The sequence below is a fragment of the Boeremia exigua genome, assembly GCF_020726555.1.
Source record: "Boeremia exigua strain MPI-SDFR-AT-0100 chromosome Unknown C7974scaffold_10, whole genome shotgun sequence".
Classification (NCBI taxonomy): domain Eukaryota; kingdom Fungi; phylum Ascomycota; class Dothideomycetes; order Pleosporales; family Didymellaceae; genus Boeremia; species Boeremia exigua.
This window is the reverse complement of record NW_025763527.1, coordinates 197,173-223,158: the sequence shown is the minus strand read 5'-3', so window position 1 is coordinate 223,158 and position 25,986 is coordinate 197,173. Positions and strand designations below refer to the sequence as shown.

Sequence of the window (25,986 nt, the reverse complement as noted above, 5' to 3'; positions counted from 1 at the left end):
AACCTCTGCGCAGAGATGTCGTATCCGCAGCTATGTTTGCAACACATTCGCACTTACCCCTGCCCTTCAAACCCGGACACCTTGACATTCATCTTGTCGCTTTCGTGTAGAATCTTGCGGACCATCATACTTCCGGAATTGGTCCCAGGCTCAATATAAAAGTCATCTCAAGAAATCTGGACTGGCGAACGAAAAGGAAACAACAAGCAAGAAAAAAATTCTGTCAAAGACCTGCCAACCATGTATCAGCTACGTGAAGATTCGAGACTGTTTTTGCGATGCTCGATACCACTCGACACTGGTACAGATACACCCCATGATTTGAGTTCACGATCTACCTCATTCAAACAGCTGGATCGGTGCCGTTCATGCCGTCATACTGATACAGCTATACTCTGTCCTTGGTGAGAGGAAAATCAGGCGTGGACATGTCCTTTACAGGGCCCTTCAAGGCCGTTTTTGTAATGAGTGACGAAGTTAATTTATCTTTCGGGCTATCTGGACAACACAATTTTGGTAAAGAAATGAATAATGACGCAGCACAATCCTAACATCTCCGATTTGGGTGAGTTGAATCCCCAAATTTGACATCGACGGCCTTTGTTTTGCCGACAGTCTTGCTCACACCTTCTCTTTCGTCGACTCTTGCGACATAATGGTCTCGCTAGTGTAGTAACGACCGAACACGCGATCTTCGATCTCCAAGTTCTTGTGATCAGCACCAAGCGATCCACGTGCCTGGCGGCGGAAGTATACACGCTTACACCACTTCCAGCTCTCGACACCTGCGAAAAACAGACCAGCCTCAACAAACACCACTCCCCACTCCCAGTCGATGGGAGCATGTTTGAACACAACAGTGTTGAGAACAGGAATGTAGATTAGCGGGAACAGTGTCGCAAAGCCAGCAACAATAGCCCAAAAAAGGAACTGGTTCCGCCAAACGTCGATCATCCACTGTGTGAAGTAACGTTTGGATCCTGGCTGCATGCGGAAAAACGAACGTCTCATGTCAACCATTTCCCACGCTAGAAACAGGGCAAACCACGTTAAGCATGCGAATGTCGTAGCGCGTGCACGGAAAACCAGTTCACACGATTCATTGTAGCCTTCGTTACAACCAACGCCAAGGTTGCCGTCGCCGAATCCAAAGACAACAAGCGTGAAGCTGGCAAGGCAGAGCGCAGTGATCCACAGCCCGTAAACGACCATATCGACCAGGAATTCCATGGTGAAGATACCGGTCTTCAGAGACTGCGGTGGACGCTGAAGGATGTCGGGCACGGCGCGCTCGAATCCCAGACCCATATCTGGCATGCCAGATGTGGCCATAATGATCCAAACCACCTGGACCGGGGCAAGTGGGAACACGGATAAGCCGGTGCTGTCTTTGAACGCCAAACCGACAAGGAGGGTTCCGGCTTGCGCGACATTCTCGGCCAGGACGTGGAGAACAAACTTTTGGATATTGTCAAAGATTCGGCGACCTTCCTCGATAGCGGCAAGAATTGAGGCAAAGTTGTCATCTGTAAGTACGATGTCAGATGCTTCCTGTGAGGGAGTTAGTGAATCGGTAACAGAAGACAGGAGATTGAGCATGGAACATACCTTAGCTACATCAGATCCGGCTTGGCCCATAGCGATGCCAACATCAGCGCGCTTGAGGGAAGGTGAGTCGTTGACACCGTCACCAGTCATCGCGCAGAAACGACCTCGACGATGGAGAGCTTCAATCATACGAACCTTGGTCGATGGCGCACATCGAGCGACCACCAACGGTAGGACCGGGAGCTCATCCACTTGCTCATCGCTCAGGCTGTCAAAGGCAGAAGCTGTCATAACCAGACACTGCGCAACATCTTCAGAGATGCGCTTCATACGATCCACGGACGGCAAAATGCCAACCTCGATTGCGATAGCCTTTGCCGTTTCGGGATGGTCACCAGTGAGCATATGCACTTCGATACCTGCTTCGTGACATTGGCGCACGGCCGGGGCAGACTCGGGCCGTGGAGGATCGTATAGTCCGATAAGGCCACGGAAGACGAGTTCGCTTTCAACAGACGCACGTTTCACCTCGGCGCCCTTCTGGACTTCTTCTTCGAAAGGTTTGCTGGCTAGCGCCAAGACACGCAGTCCAAGACTGGCGAGCGCTTCCATGTTGTGTAATATTTCTTCACGGAACTCCTCAGTGATACTTCCCAGCTCATCAGGGCCAGTTGCCACTGAAGTGCAGCTCTGTATGACTCGCTCGACGGCTCCTTTGGTGAAAGCATGGGATTTGCCGCTGACATGTCGCATGATGACCGACATACGTTTGACATCTGAGTCGAATGGAAGCTCGACTAGATCCTCCCACATCGCCGTGTCGCCCTTGGTCATTCGTGAGCGGTCAAGGCCAAACCGGGCGGCGAAAACCTGAATGGCGATTTCGGTAGGGTCGCCATGGGCTTCCCAGTTGCCATCGTCCTTCTTCTTCACAGCAGCTAAGTTGGCTAGCGAAGCAACGTTGAGAAACTCTTCGAGACCCTTGGACGCGGATGGTCGGAGATCCTCGGAAGCGACGAGCTCACCACATTCGTCTCCACCAGCCTTTAGATTGAACTTGCTTGGCGATTCTGTGTGAAATCGGACGTCACCGATAGTAGGGTCTTGTGGCGCAGTGGAGTTTTCGATGGTGTAGGTTCCCACGGCAGGTATCCAGGCACCACGAGCAATCATTTTGCCCTGCGTCAGCGTACCAGTCTTATCAGAACAAATGTCTGTGACGCCTCCCAGGGCTTCCAATGACTTGAGGTTTCTCACCACAACGTTGCGCTTGACCATGCTTTTAGTTCCTGCTGCCATTGTAATTGTAAGTACAACGACTAAGCTGGCTGGTATCATGGACAAGCCAGTTGCAACCGCATAGATGATGACCTCTTGCTTGGCATCGAACTTGTTAGCCGCAAGTACGATGATAGCGCAAACCACTGCTATACCAAACAGCAACATGGCCAATTTGGACAGCTTCTTTTGCAGTGGCGTTCCAACATTGAGACCCAGAAAGCGGCCAATAGCATCGGTGGTCGTAAGGGTATAAGCTTCGAGGTATCGGTGAGGTTTAGCGCGTCCATTTGGCCCACGCTTCTTCACGGGTCGAACCTTCGACTCTGACTCCCGCAGTTGAGATGCGATGGCGCCAATTTCTGTGTAGACACCGGTTGCGAAAACGACACCTTTGGCACGACCTTTCGTGACATTGGATGAACTATATGCGACGTTGAGACGATCTCCCGGACCAGTCTTCTCCTCGAAGGTGGCTTCTTCAGTCTTACGGACGGGCAAGGATTCACCCGTGAGCAACGCTTCATCTGTTTCGAAATTGACTGCTTCAAAGACTCTGATGTCAGCTGGCAGAGTGTCACCAGTCTTGATCTCGATGACGTCTCCGGGCACGATATCAGCAGAAGGTATCGTAGACTGCTGTCCACCACGAATTACTCGTGCGGTGGGTGAGCTCAATGACCGGAGAGAATCCATTGTCTTCTCAGCAGACCATTCCTGGAAGAAGCCAACTACAATGTTTAGCAGAATGACGAATGTGACAACACCGCCTTCGATCCAAGATTGAATACCGAAGCTGACAGCCATAGCCAGGATCAAGACCATAGTCATGGCGTTCGCGACTTGAGCGATCAAGATCTGAACTGGGGATGCTGCGGCACTCTCTCCGAGTTCGTTCGCCCCATATTTCTCAAGGCGACGTTTTGCTTCGGCATCGTCGAGTCCAGACCAGGTATCGGTGCTCAATTCGTCCACAACTTGGGCGAGAGTAAGGCTATGAGGTGGCAGCGACAGTGGAACGTTTGACTGTCCACTGACGTGACCCTCGTCAGGCGATTTGGCTTTGTTGCCCATGGTGCTAATTTCTTATGCTTATCCGTTTGATGCACTACGACGTATGCGATGTTCTTTCTTTACGTGATTCTTCTTCTTATTCTCGTCCCAGTGTGGACGAATTGAGCAATGTTGTTAATTGTAAAATCCATAGAAGACTTCAGCACGGGTTCTGGGACAGACTCCTCCGTGTTTACGCCGTGATTGGCGACGGTAAAAATAATGAGGTTGTAAAAGCGATCTGTAGGGAGCTTGGGGGATTCGATGTGTTCTGATCAGTAGCAACTTTGGTACGAGATGGCGAGAATGGTGAGAGACGATTCTTATCTGGTAGCGAGCAAGGTATGATACCTTATATTCGCGGCAAGAATCATGACAGATACCACACGTGTGGTTCAAGCGGATATTCGGCATCTTGCCAAGCCCCGTTGCAGACTTTTTCGACAGTTATCGAATTAGTGAGCGTTCGTTACTTGGCTTTGGAGGTGATACACTTGGCGTCGTGCTACCAGAGATGGTGGCACTGTGCAGCAACGACAGGTCACCTCGAATCTCAACGCGCCTATGGTGTTGCACAGAACGTGCCACACAACGGGATCTCTCAGAACGACTCCTTTCTCTATCTGCCATCAGGATGTCGTCAAGAAGATCCTCGTCCGCCACAAAGTGGCCAAGACGCCAAGAGATCGTTGTTGAGCCCAAGTGTGGAATGTCCCTTGTACTGATTTAACCAATCAAAGTGTCGCAGCGACGTCACAGACCTCCTCATGCGTGCACAATTGAACGAATCAAGGAACAGGCATTGTGTTGCCGGTTGCAAATTGTCCTAACGAATAGACTGCAGTCTTGTTAACGAAGATTTACGAAGAGGCTCCCAAAGTCGGTTCTGCGAGGCCTGCGGTACGCGCTACTGCACTTGCACACTTCTACAACTGTCATTGTTCTACACTATTAGATACAACATTATCTACGCTTGACATCTATGTTAGCACGAAGAATATATCTTGTGATGGTGATGAGTAATAGCAAGTGGAAGCTGCAAGGATATTTTGGTGTTCCTGCTAGCGATGCCTAGAATCAACGACCCTCTTCATAGCACAATAGGCGGTGAACCAGTAGTGCGGGTTGGCAGTCCGGTGAGCTTGACATTGTATTCTCATCTTCATAAACATTATCCCTATTGATCTTAGGTAGCAACTTCACGAGACAAGGACAAAGAACGGCGTAGAATGCTTTCACATTAGAGTACGTGAGCGCTTGAATTGCAGCTCGTTGGAAGTGCTTCCGAAACTTTGGATTCCTCCAGTGTGTCAATGAACAGTCGGGCACCTTGACTCAGCTTTCTTGCTGCGATCTCGTTGTAACTATCTCTTTTCTACTCTATTGTCTGAGAGCGCTTTCCATATCACTACTCTAAGTTCGTTACGTCTTGCGCTTGTCCACTTCAAGCAGGTCGGAAGAGAAAATCGTAATCACACGCACTAGTCTACTTACAGCAGTGCGGGAGAGAAATGTATTGGGCTGACCATGGAGTCATGTTTTGTGCTAATCTGTATAGAGCAGTCCGGGAGAGAAACGCATTGAGCTTGATTTATGCTCTGTGCTAATCTGTGTAGAGCAGTCCGGGAGAGAAAACGTTGTGCTATTTGCTGTATCAAGCAATCACTGACGAGCTTCGCGGGTTCAACTTTTGAAGACAGAGACAATTACGTGTAGAAGGCATAACGTCTGCCACTGATTCATTTATCTATAAGTAGCATGCTGTTTTCATCGATTTGATACAAGAGGTCTATCGTTCAGTAGGGCATTCAAGATGACAGTTTCAAGTCCTCAAAATCCTACTTTCGCTCGTGTCGATGCCTCAAGTGCTTCAACCACTGCACAGCATTTGATCGATATCATCAATCGGGATGGTGGAGTTATCGTTGAAAAACTCGTCGCGCCTTCCCTTGTTGAAAGAATTCGGGAAGACCTCAAGCCTCATTTCGACGGGGATAAGCCCGATCAGTACGGCTTCTTTCCAAGCACGACTCAACGTGCATCCGGACTGTTCGCTCATTCGGACGCTTGTGTTGACCTCGCATGTGCGCCGCTGTTCATCGAAGTAGCGAATGCGTTGGTATCTTCCACGTTCTCCTTCTGGCGAGGTGACAAGAAGAAAACTGTTACAGGAAAGCCAATCATATCCTCCACAGTAGGCTTTCGCATCAATCCCGGTGGAAAGCAGCAGGTTTTGCATCGGGACGATAAGTATGCTATTGCTATCTCAAAGAGTCGCAACTCACTGACAATGGAAACAAGTGATTATCATCCTCAAGATGCGCAACTGCCGGTCATGATTGGCTGTGTTACCGCCATAACGAAGACCACCAAGGAGAATGGGGCGACAGTCGCCGTTCCTGGGTCGCACCTGTGGGACCAAGACAGACGACCTATGGAGGAAGAAGTGGTTCCTGCGGAGTTGGAGCCTGGCGATGCCTTCATCTTCCTAGGCAATCTGTACCACGGAGGTGGAGCAAACGTAACTAAGTATGTCGTCACAACCCTCGGCCTCTGTGGCTTCATCGTACTGACAATATCGTTTTATCAGGGACGATTACCGAGAGACTGTTGGTATGTTTCTTTGCAAACCAACATTGCGGCCGGCCGAGAACCAGTTTTTGATGGTGCCGCTCGAGAGAGCAAGGAAACTCAAGCCACAGGCTCAAAGATTGCTAGGTTATGGCCTTTGCGAGCCAGGAGTAGGGTTCATGAACTACTCAGACCCAATGAGAGTCCTCTTTGGTGTAGAGGATGAGGAAACCGTGAACTTTTGATTTACTTGAAAACAACAGCCACTTTCAGATATCAGAAAACGATGAAGGTTCCGAGTTTTGTCTTTGCATTGCGTGCGTACTGTATCCAACTTATGTGTGCTTCTTCATGTGACCTTCGCCAATAGCTCCGCAAAAATTGTAGCGAAGTGTAATTACACCAGGACCCGGAGATGGATAATGCTGTAAGGAAGAATTGATCAATCGTATGCTGCAAGCTCTCATCAGCAGAAGATAGGGTGCCAGCGATCAGTAAAGGGAAGAACAGGTTGTGCCAGAAAGCTTTCATGACATTGCTGTCTGTGACGCATACGTCTTTGAGGACTGAAATCAGAGTCTCCGATATTGTCGTCGCTCTATCGATATCTCCGGGTGCAAGGGCTTGGTGACTATAGATAATCGTGGCGTAGTGATGTGCGCGCACGATATCTTTGAGGCACCTCATATCACGCTGCGAGCCGCACATGTAGCCGATGTTGATGATGATTCCGCGAAAGCACTCGTCGGCTCGGGCATGCCATATAGACATGTCGACTGCAGATACGCGAGGGTCATGTCGTGCATGCCAGCGCGTCCTCTCAGCATGTGTAATCTCCCTGATCAGACCAGTGTACCCCCAAAACGTGTTACTGCGGGTCAAGAAAGAGTCTGTCGTGACCGCTTGCGATGACATGAGACTGTGAGCCGAGAAATCACTGAGCGCCTCAAGGTCTGCGACCTCCTTGATTAAGAATGTCTCGACCGGCCGCTTAGACGATTTGGTGTGGTGCAAAGAAAGGCGGTCGACGACCATCTGACACCCCTGGAGATGTAAGTTCCATCTACTTGGGATGGACACAAAAACCTCAGAATAACAGAGGGCAACCATGGAGGCAAGAGCTTCGGTAAGCAACATGCGGACGCTTTGTTCGCCCAGCTCACCAGGTCTCGCTGTGACAAGTCTTGTGACTCGACTGTTTACTGACCGGAGGCTCAATTCACGTAGTTGATCATGTAGCTGGGCGAAAGGTGAGCGATCGCTGGTCGCGCTGACTCGAGTTGCGGACAGATGTGCAGCAGCAACGCAACCGAGTGATAAGTGAAGACATCCGGAGCTCTGTGCAAGGTTCTGTAAAGTAGTTGGCCAGAGATTTCCAGGAAGCTCGATCCAAGTCAATCGAGGGACGACCTCGACGCTAAAGTGATGGAGGAGCTTGTCTAGCAGCATCACTTGCGAGTGTCGATTGACGAGAGACAGATCTTGGCTCGCGCAAACAACTGCGTTGACGGTAATTTCTGGTGACTTCTGGTTGTCCTTCAAGAGAGACCCAGAGGTGTCAGCTGGTACCGGAAAAGACTGGGAGTCGCAACTTGGAGACCCTTGAGTGCGAGGTCTTCGCACCAGTCCCTTCAACACTGGCGCCTTCCCCCGGTGTACCGGTACCTGACTTCCCGCCAATTTGCCACGGCTCGCGACACCCTGATCCCATCTCAAGTTTATTAGCTGGAAGCCTGGACATACGAGGTTCCGGCTGGTGCATTTCAGGCACGAGGGAGTGCTTCGGTCACACTTTATCCGCCGCCGTGTGCACAGTGCACAGTCTAGAAGAACGCATGTCAGTGATATTCTAGCTAAGAGGTTGATAGCTGGCTAGATACCCCGAGACGCAGTAGGCCTGTCGATTGGCAACGAGTCAAGTCGGATATTCCTCATGCCTGACAAGTCAGTAACAGAGGGGGGCGAAAGATAAGCCCGCCAATGGGATGCCAAGTAGGGCAGTAGTACCTGGCATGTCAAGTCTGTACTGTATGCACAACCTGATCGTCGTTGGAGACATCAGTTGTTCACCCCTCTCGTTGCCAAGCAAGAGCCTCGTCACTAGTTATTTAGCCTACCCGGCATCCTGGTGGGCGGGGCATTAGATCTCCGATAGATCCGAGAGAGCCCCGGGATGCCTTTTCTCTGCGATGGAATACTAACACATATATATTGGAACAACGTTAAGCTAGTATCGTGATCTAGATGTAGCACTATGATGAAACGATTATATGTTAATTCTAAACCCTGTAAAGCTTTTCACTTTGCGTTTGTCACACCCAGATCTGAGCTCTCGGATTTCCCATTGGTCGCTGCCAAATACGGTTGTAGTGTAAAAGACTCCGCAAGCATCATACTTCTCCAAGATACTTGGCAGTCGAGAGTACTGTTCATCGTAAAAGTCCTCTTTTCAGTTGAGCTCATCGACTGCCGCTTCATCAAGGTAGCATCCACCCCCTTTGCTTCATCGAGGGCGTAAGATCTCTCCACGGTTGCAGTACAAACCTTACTTTGGTGCTCGGGGTTTGTTTTAGCGTATTCCAAAGACACTTTGCCAGTGGTACAACGCTCAGCAAAAATTCCAGTATGGCCGATGAACATACCGGACTGCACCCTCTCAATTTGTTCATGACCTCGTTCTCTTTTTTCACTCCATTTGCGGTAGTTGGAGCCAGAGTTTGGAAAAAGACGCGTGAATAGAAATTCTGTGCAGGTTTGTACAACTATATACTACATACGAGTTGAAACCAGTCTTGAAACCGCACGCAGATGATCTCCTTATCGTATTCACGCAAATATGCGCTTTAGGTGTGACAATAACAACATATATACACATGTAGGCTTTATAATTAGGGCTAAGAATGATACAAAGGAGGGGGTGATTGGGCTTACGAACACTCCAGAGTAGTTAATCGTTGATAATCAGTCGCATGAGGCTGTGAGAGAAGACAATGGAAGTATCTGGGTCTCTGCAGTGGCTGACAAAAACGGCAAACTCTCCCACGAAAGTCCCAGAATCACTGGTATAGCCGAAAATACAGTAGCTTTCACCAAATCTGTAGCCGTAAAAGAAATCTTTAGGTTTTCAGAGTAATTTGATCATATGAGCAGTAGCATCTACGAATTGCTACACAATCGCTAAGTCGTTCAAAGTCCCCAAATGAAACTTGCATTCACTCATTCACCACGCCAGGATCTCTTTCTGTGGACCGCACGCCAGACCAGCACATATATCTTCATCCTCATCCACTTGATCAGCAGCGTTTCCTGTCTGTACGGGCTTGGAAGGCCAGATTTCGTGACCCGTTGTCTTTTCCTGCTTGTAGTGCTCTGTAACAGCATCTCGAATGGTATTCTCGAAGAACACAGGTATAGTTCTGTCCGTTTTCTCTGTATTCAATGCCAGCGAGTAAGCACTACTAACATCATTCCACTCGATGTCTGAGCAGTCTTTGTGACGATATATCTCAGTCTGTTTAATGGTCTTGTTTGGGCCTTGGGGTAGATCCTTTTTAATCACCATGAACTTGGCGGATATCGTGGACAAGGCATTTGGGAAGTAGCAGGTACTTGTGGTGTTGAAGTCCTGCCTAATCTGCTCCAATGACGATCCGACCGATCCATGCTTCCAGTTGAGCTCGAGGTCCCCCTTCAGTTCGCAGCCGAATGAATAGTCGTCAAAGTCGATATGCGATGTTTCATTTTGGACATCAACGTTGTCAAAGTGGTCTTCGAACGAGATCTCAGGAGTCTGTTTAGCGTCCAAGTTGATCCAAATGAAGCCGTTTCTGTCAATTTTGGTGTGACAGCGGAAAAGACTATTCTGATCTTTGTCGAGATTCAGCTCTTGATAACCGGGAGCCTTTGCAAGCTTGCCGTTGAGTCCATAAGACCATCCGTGGTATCTGCACGCAAGTATCTTGTTGTTACCAGCGCCTTCCTTCTCAATGACTGGATACGCGCGATGTCTGCACACATTATGGAACGAGTTGATGGCTCCCGTCCTATCGCGTGTGATAATGATGTCGTAACTTGCAAAGCTATAACGAATCCAATCTCCAGTCTGACTGAGACGCGACTTGTGCGAGATGAACAGCCACCTCTTGGAGAAGATTGCACGGCGTTCAAATTCGTACATTTCCTGTGACGAATACCATGATGCCGGCAGTGTGTTTCCTGAACTTTTGGTGAACCCTGTGGTACCGTTGGTAGTGTCGCTGAAGTAATGCAGGGTGTTGTCCATTGTGGCTTCGAAGATTTGCGCGTTTTGAAATGAACCGTGTAGGTTGTTGGTCGATTAATGTTTAATCAATAGACCTGATGTAGTGGCGTCCCAGAACACTTTATATCACACCCATCTCTCTTCGTGAATCTCGTCTGGCGCGATCATGCCGACCATGATAAAGATCTGTAGATAGCCGCATAGGGTAGTCGGGAACGAGAGACCCGCTACTGAGAAGTCCAACTCCACCAGTTGTTTAGAGCTCCCTGAGTACATCTGCGGCCATGAGCACAAGCCTACGTGCAGGACAAGTAAATGTAAGCTATGTGAAATAGCCTTACACGACGTCTTCCTATTCTTCGAAATTGTATGGAGATGTGGTAAATGTCATCGCACATGTTTCAGTTTGACCAATCGCGTGGCTCGACGAAACGACCAATCGCGTTGACGCAATAACTCACCGTCTCAACCAATCGCATCCACAGGCAGACGCATCTTCAACGTCGGGGCATCGATCTTACATTGCGTAGATAAGTGAAGCGAGTCGGTGGAAATGGAGCGAAAAGGTAAGTTGAGCTGCACAGCCCGAGTGTGCCAATCCTCCTCCTTCCACCTCCCGCCATCACATGGTCACAGCGTCGACTGTGAAGCGCATGATGCGGTCAGCAATCTCCTATACGTTCCCCGGTATCATAACACAAGCGTTCAGTCATCTCCACTCCATGCAGCGACAGCATCGCATCGCATGATACCTGCTCATGGACGACCCCATACATGCCGCTCGCTAATTCTCCTAACAGACAAAACCTTCCGTTACAGTGAACACGATTCACGTCGTAACTCTCTAATCGAGCGCAATTGCTGCGCAAATATGAAAGTGTCGCACGCAGTATCTGGCACTATATACTGCCTAGCCACAGAGCAGGGCAGATTGGTCTATTTGGCTCTGCGACAAAAAGAGATCTGGTGCGCGAGCTCTTTAAGACTTCTTTCCAGCAACCGCGCCGTTATGAAAGAGATCAAAGAATCCTTCGGTGGACGATTCATATATTACACTGCAGCATACCCTGTAAACTCACGGAATTCTACACCAATTGACTTCGTAGGAGCCACGGCCTGGGTCATTCATTAGGCGTAACAAGGGCTATGTTCTTGGCGTCAGAACAACAAAGGGTTAGATCTTGTTCGGCACGCCATGTCCGACTATGGATGGTGCGTCAGAAATACTGCAGTCCCACATCTACCGCGTAGAATCCTCCGAGCGGCTCGCGTCTAGATACGAGATATCCCTTGGTACATACTCCAGACTGTCGCTCATGGGACGTGATTGGAGGCTCCTTCATGTTCCACAATTGTGATATCTTGTGTAATGTCCCTAAGACATGAGCCTGTCAGCGGCGGCACATATACCCGCAACGGACCATATAAAGCACTGTGGCCTTGTGTCTGAGAATGTGAGGAATCATTTACTGACCATTCTGCGAGCGTGTCGAGATACGCGTCCAGATCGACGACTATGCAGATCTTAGCGCTTACGTTTGCTGGGTTGCTCGTTGGCACGAATGCCATCTTTCTTGAGACCGATAGATTGGCCGCAGAAGGAGTTGGGAAGTTGGGCCTCCACGTCGCCAAAAACGGGTATCCAAATGGCGAGCGATGCACGCTGAAGAATGTAGCTGTTCGAAGAGAGTGGTACATTAGAAGAGACCAGATATTATGGCCTCACCGTGCTCACACATGCTAGGTCCACGCTACGTAAAGCTGAGAAAACCGAATACATCCGAGCTGTAAAATGCCTTGGGTCGAAGCCTGCCAAAACCCCAGCAGCCGTTGCCTCTGGTGCCAAGAGCCGTTACGATGACTTTGTAAGGGTTTCGCGACAGAAGCTGTGCATTTGCTAAATTAATCAAGGTCGTCACGCATATTCTCCAAGCACAGTACATACACGGGAACGGCAATTTTTTGTCGTGGCATCGCTACTTTACCTGGGCATATGAACAGGCCCTTCGAGACGAATGTGGCTATAAGGGATACCAACCCTACTATAACTGGCCACTGTGGGCGAAGGACCCGCTCAAATCACCACTCTTCGATGACAGTGAGACTAGTATGTCTGGAGACGGTGCTTTTGTTCCTAACCGAACGGCTGCATGCCATCCCAATCCCGACCGTTGTCTTGTGCTGCTTCAGCCAGGAACAGGTGGTGGGTGTGTTTCCGGGCCATTCAAAAAGTAAGCGTCCTGTTCGCCCCAAGAAGAGTATTCGATCTATTCGTACTAACATAAGGACAGCTGGAAAGTAAGCCTGGGCCCTGTTCGAACGAGATCAGAGAACGTTCCTCCAAACCCGCAAGCCGATGGACTTGGATACAATCCTCGTTGCATCAAGCGTGATTTTAACAAGCAAGCTGCGAACGAGACCAATGATGTGAACACTAGCAACCTGATCAAGAACAACAACGACATCGCAAGTTTCCAGGACAACATGCAGAATTTCTTTCCAGGTTCAATGGGTGGTAAGTGACTAAACGCCCCTACAAATCAGCATGTTGATAACTCGCAGTCCACAATGGCGGACATTACACCTGGGGTGGCGACGCGGGCGGTGACTTTTATAATTCTCCGTCGGACCCCGCTTTCTGGTTCCACCATGCCATGATCGACCGCACGTGGTGGGTGTGGCAGAACCATGACCTGAAGGCGAGAACAAACGTGATTGCTGGAACTCTGACTTTCTTAAACCAGCCGCCAACATGTAATGCAACTCTCGACGACGGCATGTCCTTAGGCTATGCTAGACCGTCGAACATTACCATCAGAGATGCGCAAAGTACTCTTGGCGGACCGTTCTGCTACATTTATGTGTGATCAAAACACGGATGTCGGCTGCTTGAAGCAAGCCGGCCGGAGTCGATCGCGAGGTCGATACGTTTTACAATAGATGAAGTAATCTTCTCACTATCTCGCAGAAGAATGGCTACGCCTGTGTCTAAGGATTATCTGATAACGTTATAGTTTCCAAAAAGACTAAATTGCGAGACATAGATGCGTGAAATGTGCGTCCACGTACCTGGCGTCCCAACTTCCATGTCTCCGGCTTGTCTCGACAAAACGATCAATCCAGGCCACGGGATTGCAAGGGACGAACGTTAGTACGACAATCATATCTCTGAACTGGAATCGGCATGAGACTCTTCTTGTTGACACATGTAACAAAATATATCTAACACGATGAGGCACGTCTGTAAACCAGGTTTTGAAATTTTGCAACCAATCCCCTAACTGATATGAACATCTTTTGTCACCAGAATGGCGTTTGGTGTGCTGTTCAAGTCATGATGGATTAGAATGCTGTCCTCACTGCTGCTCGCTCCTTCCATTCTCCAGACCACTTTCTCTGCAGAGGTTGGCGCATGTGCTGATATCCTAACAGATGGACTTGGAGCATTCCTGTAGTCCACCAAAGCGATATCGCGATCGGACTGCTGAGCATGCTTCTGGTATCCCGACACATTCCGACCACCTGACACTGACGACTTCTCGCGGCCACTTGTTAAACCTCGAGCTGCATCTAGGAATCTGTTGAACAGTGGTTTTATTGCAGGCAGCGAACCTGCTATTATTCCCACATCTAGTTCAATAAAGTTCCACATAGAGTATCCGTCGTAGATGAATCGGTTTGGATCAGACAGGATAGTCTTGTTGAGGCGAACTTTCATGATACCGGCGACGCAGGCGAACAGACCGAGCGAGAGAACAAGAATGAGCGAAATTTTGGTCCTCAGGTTCAATTGTAGCTGCCATATGAGAGGTACTGGTAACAAGGCGAGGAGGAAATCAGTTAAGATGTTGATAACTATCATGAGTCAGTCTCTGGAAATCCAACCCATAGCAATACTGACTTGAATTGAACATCCCGATTTGAGCAAAAGTCTGCATAGAGAAGCATTTCGCATTCCCTTGGCCGATGGGCGGAGGGCGTAATCGCATGTCCCACGCAGCTGCTATTGGGATACATTGGAATATCTGCGAAAGCAGTAAGCAAGACTGTCTAATGAAACATAGCGTCTCTCTGGTCGTGGTCGCAAAGGTCAAACCCAAAAAGGGGGGCGAGAGATTTGATGGAGCTTACTGTTACCTGTTAGTAAATGAGTAGGGCTCTGATTCGACTGAAGAAACCATACCCAGTGTGCAGAACGAGACAACGGTGAAAGCCATCAGGAATACGATCACGCTGTATAAGAACCAGGTATGCAGTCGCCGTACGACAAGCCGCAGGAGAAAAAGGCCGACCGAGATCTTGACGATGCACTGCCCGACTGTGACGCATATCATGTGTACCAGCCGTACTTTCAGTAACTCCCGGTACCGATCCATGTCCATCCGTATAACTGCTATGTGCTTGCCCAGACCAAGAGGTACTTCAAGCACGTAGCATACAAATGTACCCGTTGCAAGTAACTTTTTGGTTTAGTATATAATGAAAGCAAGATTACTAGGTAAACTCACCATGGCTAGGACCATCGTCCAGTCATCATTTCCAAAGGACCTGACCATGCGTAGCCGGACATAAATCCTCAAGATGACGACTAATGCTGCGATGGCGAAAACCGACCCGGCTTGCGCCAACAGAACATGAGCGTTAGTGAAGGCGATGTACTCAGGTGTTAGGTTTGGTGAACTCGAAGGACTAGCCGGAGCAGACATGACTGAGCGCCAAAGGATAACGAGTGCTTACGCCCGACAAAGTATCGGCACAGCAACTCCAGTAATGAGGAAAATTTTGGGTACAAGGCACTGCCCGTGATAGCGGGACGATGAGAGCCCCATCTGCAGCTTGATCACAATCCGATCTGGGAACCTCAAACGCGGGTCGCCAGCGACGGCCAGGGTGAAGAGCCAATGACCGGATCAAATGGATATGTTGGAAGAGTCCCGATCAAGGGTGAATCTTGCACATCACATGTTGGTGATTTACTCGGATTCCTGCGAACCTGATATGTATGAGCACCGATTTTGCCACCCAATCGGTAAATAGGACCATGTTAGTCACCTTAAGTCTAATCCTAGAGTCGGACAAAGTTTTATCGGCCACCAGTTGTCATCTCAGGCTGCAGACGTCGCGAAGGGAATTCACCTATTGGCTGGTGTTGTCGAGATGCAAGCACCACTAAGAGAATTGTGCAGTGTCCACCCACCATGGAATCAACAATTAAGTACACGGGTCGGTCTGCGTTCTCGGGCCTGTGACACTGAGAGTATGTCTTGGTCGATTGTTGGACAGCACGAGCCGTGACCGGAAAGGCAGGAAGAGGAACTAGCGCGCTCCTTTGCCAAGGAGAATCGCGGCTGACCCCGCCGCCTGGGTCGCCGGATGAAGAACCCGCCCGTCTTCGCCCCATCTTCACCACGACTCAAGTTCACGCGATGCTGAGAATGCTTCTCTTTTGGTCTCATTGAAGCACGAAATAGACACTGCAAGAGAGACTGCGTGGTCTCTCAATTGAGCCTACAGTCTCATACGGTTGTACGGCAAATCCAGTGAGCGACTTGCGTCTGCCGTCCGTTACCCACAATAGGGTCTCATTTCCATCCTATGTCCGCTCCTGCAGCGGAGACTGGTCGCAGGATTCCCGGTGGAAGCGCTACTGTGGCTTTTGTCTCGCGAAAGACCAGTTTCGAGCCTGCGCGAACTATTACAGCACCCGGATTTATGCTTCCGCGATGACAGGCATAGAATTGCAACTTTGAAGGCCCCCAGCAGACGCCGAAAGACCATCAGTACCCACCTACCGAGGGTTCTGAGATACTGACTTCAAGTGCGTGGAGCGGCCCGATGGTCTTGGCCCACATCGCAAGATCAATCCTGCAACGGAGGAATCCTTAGGCTGCACTCTTACAAGCCTCATACCAGACTTTGCCACGTACCGGGTACCGCGCCGCTTCTGCTGTATTCTGTCCGAACGTCCCCTGCATACGAGGGACCAACAAAAAGTTCCTTCGATAAAACCTCCAGGTGACTTATTTCCAGAGGGACGCTGTCCATACTTTGTTAAGCCGGTGAGTTGAACTCAACTCATTGATGAATGGAATACGTTGTCGTGATTTTATGGCTTTGAAGAGCTCAAAATTTTAAAACTCGAGTCAGTTTAGTATTGTTGTGGCACAGCATGCCTGTCTTGGAGTTAGACGCTTGGTAACGTAACTAGGTGACAGGAATCCGCTCCTCCAGCTAACCGTATTCCAAGACATGGACAGTAGTCCTGACGCTATGATAGGGGCATGGTGGTTGAGTAGACGCTGGTATTTATATTTCCGCACGCCTCACATTAATTTGTTAAGGCACCCCGACAATTTTGTATCTGCATCTCACTTCGTTCGAACGTAGCCGTGTTCAGCATGCGATACATCACAGCAGCCGTAGTTGCCTCGGCGCTCTTCTCTAATGTGGAAGCTACTTTCATGGAGACTGACATCCTTGCCGCGACTGGTCTTGCCAAGCTGGGTCTTCATGTGGCCCTGAATGGTTATCCTAACCCGGAAAAGTGCACACTCGAGAACGTTGCAGTACGACGAGAATGGTGCGTATACTTGGATATCATTAAAGTCAGCACTGACACAGTCTTAGGTCATTTCTGACAAGGGCGGAAAAGCTGAACTACATCGATGCTGTCAACTGCTTGGCAACAAAGCCCGCTAAGACGCCCGCAGCAATTGCTGCTGGTGCAAAGACTAGGTACGACGACTTCGTCGTCACACACATCCAACAAACCATGAGCATCCACGGCACCGGAAACTTCCTTGCATGGCATCGTTACTACACATGGGCTTATGAGCAAGTGCTTCGCAATGAATGTGGGTACAAGGGCTACCAGCCGTACTACAACTGGCCATGGTGGGCCGAGGATCCTACCAAATCGCCAATGTTTGACGGTAGTGCAACAAGCCTCTCGGGTGACGGGGCATACGTCTCTGGGCGCAACGGGTCCTGCCTACCCAGTGATGAGCGCTGTTTCGTAGTTCTAGAGCCAGCGAATGGAGGTGGTTGCGTCAAATCAGGCCCCTTTAAGAAGTATGTGCCGCGCACAATCTACAAACGCTTGATTTTACTGACAAATCCACAGCTGGAAGGTTAACATGGGCCCTCTCCAAAACCACCTTGCTGGCGTCAAGCCGAACCCACAGGCTGACGGTCTCGGCTACAACCCACGTTGTCTGAGCCGCGATATTAGCAAGCAGGCTGCAGCCGAGACGACTGATGCCAAAGTCTCTTTCCTAATCAAGAACAGCACAGACATTCAGAGCTTCCAAGATCTGTTGCAAAACTTTGTGCCTGGCTCCGTCGGTATTCACAGTGGCGGCCACTATACGATTGGCGGCGACGCTGGCTCGGATCTGTACAACTCACCAGCTGATCCAGTCTTCTTCCTGCACCACGTAAGTGCTTCACCATCTCATCTTGACAAGTATACATGTTGACATTCGCAGGGTATGATCGATCGGGTCTGGTGGGCGTGGCAAAACCAAAATGTGAAGAAGAGAACGCATGTCATTGCCGGCACATTGTCGTTTCTGAACCGACCGCCCACTCGCGATGCCACACTGCAAGACGAGATCACACTCGGACATGTTGGGTTCCCTAATATCACGATAGACGATGCGACGAGTACATTGGGCGGGCCGTTCTGCTACATCTACGCCTAGGCAGACACAGCATTATTCATGAGAAAGCTTAATGTCCAATACCAATCAGTTTACAATGCTTCATGCAGTACCCCACCTCTCCAAAGCTATGTAGGCTACAATCACGAGTGTATTCAGACTGCGAGTCAGGTTGGGTCGGACCGAGACGCGGGCACGCCCGGCGCTTTACCTTAATCTCGACCTCAATTGCTCCACGTCTTCGTCGTCTTGTATGTCTCGAGCTGGACATACCCAATGGACGCATCCATGCCTTCGAATTTGTATTTAAAAGCAAGACTTGACATGATTGATCAGCAGCCTTGTCTCCGATATCGCCGATTGTGACCGCCATGACCTCATCCAAGATTAATAATTGATCGCGACCAACAGAAACGCGACGCGCGCGCGTTGCTTTACTTGACCCTCGACAACATTGCAGACTCACAGTATGACGATCGCCCTTACAAGTGCTACTGGCAAGCTCGGCGGCGCTGTGCTCAACGCCATCCTCGAGAACAAGCTCATCGATCCTAAGGAGCTTGTCGTCTGCGTGCGTCTAACCTTGGAACTTTACGTCTACCCAATGCACCATACACTGACATCTCTTCCAGACATCTTCCGACCCCAAAAGCTCGCGATTCGATAGCCTTCGCACCCGAAATATTACCCTACGTCAAGCCAACTTCGATGATTACTCCTCGCTCACGCGTGCCTACCAGGGCTGCGACAAGCTTTTTCTCTCATCCACGCCCAGGGTCGAGATGGATTACAATAACGCACCACTATGGCAAGGCCGCGAGAAACATCATCGCGCTGCCATTGACGCCGCTCTTGAGGCAGGCGTGAAGCATATCTACTACACATCACTCGGCTTCGGGAACCCAAGTAAAGCAGCCGTCATGCGCGCGCACACTCGGACGGAAGCATATCTGCGCGACCTGGAGAGGGAAGGCAAGGTGCAGATAACAATCATCCGAGAAGGGTTATACAACGAGAGCTGGCCGCTTTACTTTGGCTACTACTTTGGCTTGAAGGAGGAGACGAGGAAGGAAGTCGTGGTTGCGGGTGACGGTCCAGTTAGCTGGACGAGCATCGCTGACATGGGATTCGGGACGGCAAAAGTACTTGCTGCGCCAAGCGAGGAGTGGAGCAGGAAGATGTTCTATTTGAGTCAAAAGAAGACTTGCACACTCCAAGACATCGCGGGGATTGTAAGCAAAATAAGAGGTGAGCCTGTTCAGCTCAAGATTGTAAGCAGGAAGGAGTACGAGGACTTCTATGCGGAAAAGGGAACGGAGAGGGCAAGTGTCGAGTGGTGGAGCAGCTCCTACGATGCGCTTAAGGACGGTGAATGCGCCATCGACGACCCCACGCTCGAGACACTGCTGAAAGAGGCAGGGAAGAGTCCAGAGCCGCTCGAGGCGACGATTGAATACATGCTGAAGTAGAAAACACTATTGATTACTCACAAACTTATACCAAACACCTTAAACTTCGGTACTACAACATCTGCATCTCGGCCTGTCAACTCGTCATTCACACATAAGATATCAGACCAAGCACCGACTGATTCAAACCTCAGCATGCCTTCCAGCTCAAGCCCATCCTCGGAAATGGCTCCTTCCCCAGCCGCCCCTCCCGCACCCCATCCATCTCCGCCAACAAGTCCGCCCTCGTCGCGCTTTGAACCGGCTTGCCGTCCCTCTCCACATCGTCCGCGCCATCCTCGTCCTCCTCGATGACCGTCGGCAAACTCGGCACCCACTCTGAACTGAAGGAGGAGGTTCTCAGCAACTTGGCAGCTGCCGAGGCGGAGGAGTCGGCCAGTGCTGGGACATATAGTGCGGTGGCTGCAGCAGTCTTTAGTTCAAGGTTGTTGGCCGAAGTTTGCGGGCTTGACGCCGAGTTTGCGGTTGAAGCTGAGGTTGTACCTGGGGCTTCTTCCATGTCATCCTCGCCAGAGAAAAGCGAGTCAACGGGAGTTGATGAGCCGTTGCGTTGAAAGCCGGCGTAGGGTGGATCACGCGGACGGTAGGGCAGCAGTTCGATGACGACTGTGCCGGTGGCCCTTCGCCTGGTTTTGAGGATGGCCGTGGTGAAGGGTATGCGTGGAGTGGCCATTTTGTTTGTATTGATACCCACAAGTTGTGGTTTGTGGGCGAAGAATATTCTGGAGTGAGCTTTACTGAAAATGTAACGGACTGGAGGTTGGTCATCTTAGTGATGGCAATATATTAGACTGCTATACTATCTTTGCAAACGTCCCGTGGAATACTGGTTCGTTTAGTGCGGAGCTGTTCTCAGGGTCTTAACGCAGATGTAGTGCGGTACAGAGGATAGAGATGTGAGTGGATGGTGAGGTTTGGTACAGTCGACCAGAAGTATGGGCAAGCGCAATGCAGCGCCACGCACATTCTTTCTTGCACATTACCACCCACACGAAAACAAATTTGAGGCTCGCGTTGTGTAGTCAAGATATAATAAGGACTTAACGCTCAATTCACACTTGCTACTCATGATCTCCGGCAAGACGTCTACTATTGGCAGACGCCCTCTGCCTTCGAATCCCATTGGCAATTTTGCTCTAGGGATCCGTTCAGCAAACTTGAGAGCTGATGTCGGGTTAATGAGAGACTTCGGGAAGAACACTAAATATCGATGTTACTTCGAGTGTGTGAGGACGGAGAAGATGCATTCAGTCCTATCAAGGAGGGCTTCTCGTCCAAGCGTATACTGGTTCGCGATCCCTGAGGCCCGAACATTGTATTGTCCTGAAGGATTTTGAATCATTCGGTTTTGACTTCCATGTATTATTGGTTCACACAGCCCCGAAAATCTAAACCATATTAAAAACATAAGCCATCACCGAAAACTTTCAATCTACAAATGTTCAACACAATGGCCCCAGGAGGATTCGCCAGCATCACCCTCGCGCAAGAATTCTCCGCTTCCCGCACCAATCGCCTCACAAAGAGCGGCAATTACAAAATGACGAAACAAGTCAGCTTCCCGCAAAGCCCACCAAAGACCTCGCTCCCTGAGGGGTTCGGAACAGCACCACCACAGATCTTCAGTCCAACAGCAGCGGCCGTGCGGGATATCTTCCCGGCGAAAATCAAGGACAGTACGGAACCGGGAGTCGCCAAATCCGATACCCGTGCTGATCGAAGATGAAGGATGAAGGTATGTGCGAGGAAATGAACCCCTTCTTATGGACATTTTGCTAACAGGCTTCCTCAGACTACCGAGAGATCTACGTCTCATTATTCAAGCTGGATTCTGTTCTGTGGGCCCAAATCTACCTCGGGGTGTCGGGGGAGGAGAGATATAACATCCCTGGAAGCTATCGAAGATTGTCGGGGCTTGAGGCGGCAGGGATTGTGTAGATAGAGGAAGCATGATTAACACTTCTGGTGAAATCATCATCAACTACATCGAAATTGCACAATAATCGATTCTCCGTTCAAGATCCCCCCGCAAGTTTCTTAGCTTTGCTCTACCGCGGCACGATCTAACCCAGCTCTTATGTCTGATTTGGACTGTATTGGCACGATCACTTGCCAGTCAGCCGTAGTCATTGCGCCTAGTTTTGGTATCAAAGAACTTATTTGATACCAAGCTTAGTGAACTTTACAATCAACTCCTCAAGCTCTCACACTACGTTAGTGTAAACCGCTGACTGTAGACCCGTTTCACTGAGCTGATCACCGAAGCCGAAATCGCACCAAAGACATTTCTTAGCGATACTCTGATACTCAATACCAAGCGGTGGTGCTCGATCTTTTTGGAGTCGACGGGCAGTGAGAACTGGGTTGCTCTCATCATCTTCCGTCATCTTTCCTTCAATCGGCGACCAGTATGCAATCTCAAGCAGAGCTACCCCGAGGCAGAAGAGTGTCGAATTCGTGATCCCTTGTTTGATCTGACTAGTGGTTGCATCCTTTGCAAGCCGCACACCTTGCATGCGTGCTGCATCGGGTTGCTTCATAATTTCGGAACTTAGATGCAGTGTCTTCAACGCAACAGAGTCCATAGTGACCTCTGTTCCAAGATATTTCACATCAAGGAGACGCCAGTGAGATGGAAGCCAGGGCGTTTCGTTGTATTGTAGGACTGCGCGGGCCACCTTGTGAGCCATCCGGAGCTGATCCACGATTCCGATGGCATCGTAAACATCCTGCTTCAGCGCATCCTCGACAGAATACGCTTTTGATCCAATAGGTTCTTGTAGTTCCGGTCTCGTCGCTGCGTCCCGGAAGTAAAACGAATGCTTGTACAAGCACGAATCGTGAAGATAGCCCACGCAGTGGGGTCCGTGTGAGGAATCTCGGCTAGAATGGCTTCTTTTTAAGAATTCACACATGTTTCTAGTCTGACTCAGATCCGTAATAGTCTCTATCACATTGCGAGAGGTTATTGGATCGGCCGATATTGCATTCGGAAGTGTGGCCCATTGGACATGTTTAGCTTTCTTTCTTCGAACCCACGGATCTGAAGAAGCCTTCTTCTTCAAATGTTTCGTTCTGTCATTCAAAGGGTCACAGATCGTAAGTGGTGATTGACTACCTGCCTGGGTTGCCTCGACAATCGTATGCTTCGGGGTTGAAACAGCCGAAGTTTGTACGTACAACCATATGTGGGCCTGTGTGTCCAAGCTACTAAACAAGTGTTAATCCCGTTCTGTTTCCAGATTGCATACCTGACATACCATGACTCTTCTCCGCTTTGGAGCTCTTGACATGAGATCGCAATATCGAGTTGGACCTCGTTAGCCACCTCGGCATCAATGCAGAGTTTTGCGTGATGGCCCCGTTGTGCAACACTATCACAGTACCAAGTCTCGCTCAAGGCAGCATGTAGCTGACGGGATGCATGCTGTACTGTGCAAAACTCGGTTGGGAGAGGTTTGTGCTGAATAAAGATGCCTCCTGCTTGAAGGCCTGGCTGTTTGAGAGCTTCTATTTGCAAACGGAAAGCGCTCAGCTCATTGTTTCTCTCTCGTAGCCTGCTGAGCAACTTCTCATATTTGGACTCGTTGAAGGTTATCTTGATGATCGTGCGCAATCTTTTGACAGAGCTCCCCTATGTTGATGTGTCAGAACTACTGTCGGCGGCACGGCCATTTGGCGCTAGTTAGGTGAGTTGATTGGCACGAACCTGTGACTTCTTCATCAACAGTTCATCAAACACCGCCATCTCAGTCTTCATCTTGTCAAGAATCCTTTTCGTTCTATCTATCGTCTTGATGCAGGACTTGTAGCTCTCCTCAAGTGCCGCAGTCACGTCGTCATCGAGTCCTCCAGTCTGCTCCTTCCCTTTCAGGCATTGGCGAAGAAGCTGAACCTCGTTGTTGAAGTTTGTTCGAGAGCTGCCTAGTCGTGCAGAAACCTCCTCAACCTCGTCGGAGTAATGTCGACATGTATGTAGCTTATCCTTGATGAAAGAGTATGATCTCAAGGTCTCCACAACGATCGGAACGATGCCGAACACAAGGCCAGCGATCTCGACCCCAGACATGATGATGCAACGAGGATTAGAGTACAGCACATTAATTTCAATGCGAGGAGAGCGGGGCGGTAAATGAGGAACAGCCGTCGAGGCTGAGCAAAGGCTCAGCCTTTGGCGTTGCCCCACCCCGGTCGCATTTATGTAACCCAGGCGCCTGCATGTACGACCAACTCACATAACCCACAAAACGACGTTGGCGTACTCGTGGAGTCTCTATGATTCTGACACTACCTGTTTTCTACGACAATTCTACGCTTTGAAGCGATCACACGTAATTGTTGCAACGCATTGAATCAAGACGGCCACCTCGTACATTGCTCGCACAAGGCTGAACATCTTAGATTGAGAGCCGACCTCGATTCCAGGGCTGTGTAGCTTGCCAAAAGTGCCGTCGGAATACCTTCAGACCAGCGAGAGTGTGGAAAACACTATGGAGCTGCACAACCTACGTGCGGTCCCCGAATACGAAGATCGTATTGACTGCTGGAGAAAGGAGGCTATCCCGGAGGCTGAAGAGAGTGATGGAACCATCTCCGAATTGTTCATCTGTTGTCTGGATCTACTGCAAAGCCTCGCCGAGCGATCAAACACTTCTAAGCGCGACTTGAACACTTTACGACGATGTCACGGCATGCTACAGCTCTGGTCACACCGACACGGCGTACACGATGGGACTTTAGAAACAGCTCTTGAGATCTCTGACCACATACGTCAAGCCACTCTGGAATTAGCAATCCCGCTGTGCGAGATTCTTCTACGCGGTGAGTGCCCCTTACGGTTCTTAAAGTATAATTCTTATTCGACGCAGGCGTCTCCAGCTACGTTGTGCCACACATAAACGATGAAAAAATTATGATCCAGTACCAGAACGCCACCCATGTATACCAGCAGACCAGATGGCGAATCGATGACGACCAGTCATCAAGCGAGGGCGACGTCACCCTCGACGGTTCCGAAGAGCCGGTGCGAGTTGGAGTCCTAATCCGAAAGACCAAGATATACATAGAATGCCTTGGAGATATTGGCGCTTCGCTGAGCTGCCCTGCTCCCGATGATCTGGGAGACGAAGAGACGAACAGCTTGGGCCTTGAACAACGCTCCGCTGCAGACTACCACACAGACCGCCTGAGAGCTAAATTCCCTTCAGCTGAGATTGACTTACTCGAATGTCTTGGTAGATCGAGCTGGGACAGATATCAACGAATGCAACATGAGCGTGAGCTTAATACACAACGCCAAGATATCACGATACCTGGCAGCAAGTCCCGTGCTGTGTATTCAGAGTTCCAGGATTCGGGACTAGGTACATCGATTCCAGCCGGTGCTTCTTCTTACGCAGCGACCGTGGTGTCACTCATGTCGAGCGTGGCAGGAGGTAAACGGGTCGAAATCCCACCTTTGTCGGCTGAGGCTAAGTTAGGAGAGCCGTTTGAATGCATTGCTTGTGGTAAGCTTATTCGGTTGACAAATGATCGTCACTGGAGGTCAGTCGTACTTACTTTCGATCCCTGATGACACAATTAATCCAACCTAGGAAGCATTTTTATGCTGATCTTCAACCCTACACGTGTTTTTTTGTAGACTGTGGCTTCGGTTCAAAGTCATTTGGAACCATCAAGCTCTGGTCGATACACTTAGAGCTTGAGCACGGGTATGGCCCAGAGTGGACTTCCACACCGTGTCCTTTCTGCCTCAATCCTACTGGTAATGGCAAAAAGATGATCCTTGGTCATTTCGCCCAGCACATGGAAGACATAGCTATGACAGCTGTTCCTCTGGATGTTCATTCCGATGACGAGTCTAGCACAGAGTTGGAAGCTGAAATGGTCGTTCTAGAATCTGAGGACGGGCGTCGTTCCCCGCGAACGATCACGGAACCAGAAAGCGAAAGCGACTGCAAAAAAGATTGCCTAGAACTCCTGCGCAATATGCGGAAGTCTGCGCGAACATTATCTGTCAAAGGAAAACATGAAGAAGCAGAACAGTCATTCAAGGACATTGTTGAATTTTCAGTGGCAAAGCTCGGTACCGATCACCCAGGTACACTGGAACATATGTCTGATTTTGCAATGTCATTTGGGAATC

At 49.8% G+C, this 25,986-nt stretch overlaps 9 protein-coding genes across 9 annotated transcripts; 5 read left to right on the top strand and 4 right to left on the bottom strand.

Annotated features, from left to right (window-relative positions):
• Positions 1 to 410: 410 nt before the first annotated feature.
• C7974DRAFT_341173 (sodium P-type ATPase-like protein) lies at positions 411 to 4,199 on the bottom strand. Its single transcript, XM_046139270.1, has 2 exons — positions 1,609 to 4,199; positions 411 to 1,551 (listed from the first exon to the last, which is right to left on the bottom strand). Exons 1-2 carry the CDS (start codon positions 3,898 to 3,900, stop codon positions 622 to 624), a joined length of 3,222 nt encoding a protein of 1,073 aa, XP_045993772.1. The 5' UTR covers positions 3,901 to 4,199; the 3' UTR covers positions 411 to 621.
• A 1,493-nt stretch (positions 4,200 to 5,692) lies between these two features.
• On the top strand, positions 5,693 to 6,695 carry C7974DRAFT_435938 (phytanoyl-CoA dioxygenase family protein; the record flags this gene model as incomplete). Its single annotated transcript, XM_046145100.1, has 3 exons — positions 5,693 to 6,129; positions 6,181 to 6,408; positions 6,470 to 6,695. The coding sequence occupies 3 exons, from the start codon at positions 5,693 to 5,695 to the stop codon at positions 6,693 to 6,695; spliced, it is 891 nt and encodes a 296-aa protein (XP_045993771.1).
• Positions 6,696 to 9,380: 2,685 nt separating this feature from the next.
• Positions 9,381 to 10,998, bottom strand: C7974DRAFT_30914 (Rieske [2Fe-2S] iron-sulfur domain-containing protein). The gene has a single exon (XM_046138210.1). The coding sequence runs from the start codon at positions 10,730 to 10,732 to the stop codon at positions 9,671 to 9,673; it is 1,062 nt and encodes a 353-aa protein (XP_045993770.1). The 5' UTR covers positions 10,733 to 10,998; the 3' UTR covers positions 9,381 to 9,670.
• Positions 10,999 to 12,035: 1,037 nt separating this feature from the next.
• On the top strand, positions 12,036 to 13,756 carry C7974DRAFT_30911 (uncharacterized protein). Its single transcript, XM_046138206.1, has 5 exons — positions 12,036 to 12,403; positions 12,456 to 12,576; positions 12,623 to 12,942; positions 13,003 to 13,226; positions 13,274 to 13,756. The coding sequence occupies exons 1-5, from the start codon at positions 12,228 to 12,230 to the stop codon at positions 13,576 to 13,578; spliced, it is 1,146 nt and encodes a 381-aa protein (XP_045993769.1). The 5' UTR covers positions 12,036 to 12,227; the 3' UTR covers positions 13,579 to 13,756.
• A 232-nt stretch (positions 13,757 to 13,988) lies between these two features.
• Positions 13,989 to 15,417, bottom strand: C7974DRAFT_415853 (uncharacterized protein; the record flags this gene model as incomplete). The annotated part of the gene is made up of 4 exons (XM_046143930.1): positions 13,989 to 14,566; positions 14,843 to 14,848; positions 14,895 to 15,171; positions 15,220 to 15,417. 4 exons carry the CDS (start codon positions 15,415 to 15,417, stop codon positions 13,989 to 13,991), a joined length of 1,059 nt encoding a protein of 352 aa, XP_045993768.1.
• Positions 15,418 to 16,799: 1,382 nt separating this feature from the next.
• Positions 16,800 to 18,628, top strand: C7974DRAFT_30859 (uncharacterized protein). The gene is made up of 4 exons (XM_046138177.1): positions 16,800 to 17,291; positions 17,339 to 17,782; positions 17,835 to 18,147; positions 18,199 to 18,628. The coding sequence occupies exons 1-4, from the start codon at positions 17,110 to 17,112 to the stop codon at positions 18,412 to 18,414; spliced, it is 1,155 nt and encodes a 384-aa protein (XP_045993767.1). The 5' UTR covers positions 16,800 to 17,109; the 3' UTR covers positions 18,415 to 18,628.
• A 213-nt stretch (positions 18,629 to 18,841) lies between these two features.
• Positions 18,842 to 19,841, top strand: C7974DRAFT_317505 (uncharacterized protein; the record flags this gene model as incomplete). The annotated part of the gene is made up of 2 exons (XM_046138601.1): positions 18,842 to 18,943; positions 19,005 to 19,841. 2 exons carry the CDS (start codon positions 18,842 to 18,844, stop codon positions 19,839 to 19,841), a joined length of 939 nt encoding a protein of 312 aa, XP_045993766.1.
• Positions 19,842 to 21,652: 1,811 nt separating this feature from the next.
• C7974DRAFT_364368 (uncharacterized protein) lies at positions 21,653 to 24,057 on the bottom strand. Its single transcript, XM_046139795.1, has 3 exons — positions 23,551 to 24,057; positions 23,102 to 23,475; positions 21,653 to 23,051 (listed from the first exon to the last, which is right to left on the bottom strand). The coding sequence occupies exons 1-3, from the start codon at positions 23,908 to 23,910 to the stop codon at positions 22,046 to 22,048; spliced, it is 1,740 nt and encodes a 579-aa protein (XP_045993765.1). The 5' UTR covers positions 23,911 to 24,057; the 3' UTR covers positions 21,653 to 22,045.
• A 696-nt stretch (positions 24,058 to 24,753) lies between these two features.
• Positions 24,754 to 25,709, top strand: C7974DRAFT_318171 (uncharacterized protein; the record flags this gene model as incomplete). The annotated part of the gene is made up of 2 exons (XM_046138641.1): positions 24,754 to 25,389; positions 25,440 to 25,709. Coding segments are annotated over 2 exons (906 nt in total), but the record flags the coding sequence as incomplete, so codon positions are not given.
• Between the last annotated feature and the right edge of the window lie 277 nt (positions 25,710 to 25,986).